The sequence below is a fragment of the Strix uralensis genome, chromosome 1, assembly GCF_047716275.1.
Source record: "Strix uralensis isolate ZFMK-TIS-50842 chromosome 1, bStrUra1, whole genome shotgun sequence".
Lineage (NCBI taxonomy): Eukaryota > Metazoa > Chordata > Aves > Strigiformes > Strigidae > Strix > Strix uralensis.
The window spans coordinates 53,538,136-53,539,192 of NC_133972.1; the positions used below are offsets into that span (position 1 = coordinate 53,538,136).

A 1,057-nucleotide genomic window follows, 5' to 3' on the forward strand; every position below is an offset into this window, starting at 1 on the left:
CAGCCTTGGGATGCAGCAAAGCAGAGCTCTGAATGAGGTCTGTCTTTCCAGGCACTTTGTTTTGTTCCTTCAGCTACTTGATCGTCTGTTGCCTGTTTAGGGGGTCTGATTTTAACTGGTAATTTGCAGAGTCTGTCTGGGAGATTTGCTCTGTGAATAGGATAGAGATGATAGAGCTGAAAGTGTGCCTTGGTCACTGCACTGTTCACTTCTGTCCGCAAGAAGTGAAGCAGGACTGATCTAGGGAGAGGCTCAAGAGCACATCAGCTGGTGGCAGGACTAGCAGAGGTTAAACAGTTGAAAGGAAATGTCTGTGAGTGAGGGAGCCTGGACAATTAGTCAGGGATTTTCCTCTAAGAGTAGAGGCAACAAGAAAAGTACTGTGCAGCTCTGGTCACCTGTGGGAAGTGTCATTTCCCACCACAACCAAAAATAGATCACTCAAGATTAATCAAGCTTTGAACAAGTATGTGTGTTTGTGGGAAGTTCACCTTTTAACCTAATATTTATTTAATGATAAATGCATAATTGTTTGAGCTGGCTGACACTTATACCTGTATTGTGCAGCCCAGGAGATGGAGACAGAGACTGGAGATGAAATTGCTGTTGTGGGAATAGGATGCAACTTTCCTGGAGGTAAGTTTTGTGTAAAAGCAAAGCAGGCTGCTGTGTGAACATTGAAAAGCACAGTCACTCATTAATGTTGAGGTGGAGGAAAATGGCATGTTCCTCCCTTACTTTTGTAGAATTCATTGCTTTGCTACTTGTAGGACCTTTGTAAAAGGTCATGCTGTGGTGGGAAGTAAGTGGTTCAAATTTGTCCGCTGACAGACAGACCCGCAGTGCTGGCTGTGGGCAGGGCGCTGAGCTGCACACATATACAAATGTACTGGGTGGGTCCGGGATGATTTGAGCTTTCTGCATGTGCACTGGCTGGACGATTGTGTGTTGTTGCAGGACTGTGCACCCATAAGGACAGGACAGATCAAGGGCCTACACAGAGGGTCTTCTCTGCCTGCAGTATAAATAGGTTGGGTCTTCCTAGAAGAAAGCTGCC

At 45.9% G+C, this 1,057-nt stretch overlaps 1 protein-coding gene across 1 annotated transcript in view; it reads left to right on the top strand.

Annotated features, from left to right (window-relative positions):
• Positions 1–575: 575 nt before the first annotated feature.
• The window catches only part of LOC141953665 (mycolipanoate synthase-like), a 14,900-nt gene continuing 14,418 nt past the window's right edge, over positions 576–1,057 (top strand). Inside the window, exon 1 of the mRNA XM_074892423.1 lies at positions 576–636. Within this exon, the coding sequence (XP_074748524.1) occupies positions 576–636 (61 nt within the window). The remainder of the gene's footprint in view (positions 637–1,057) is intronic.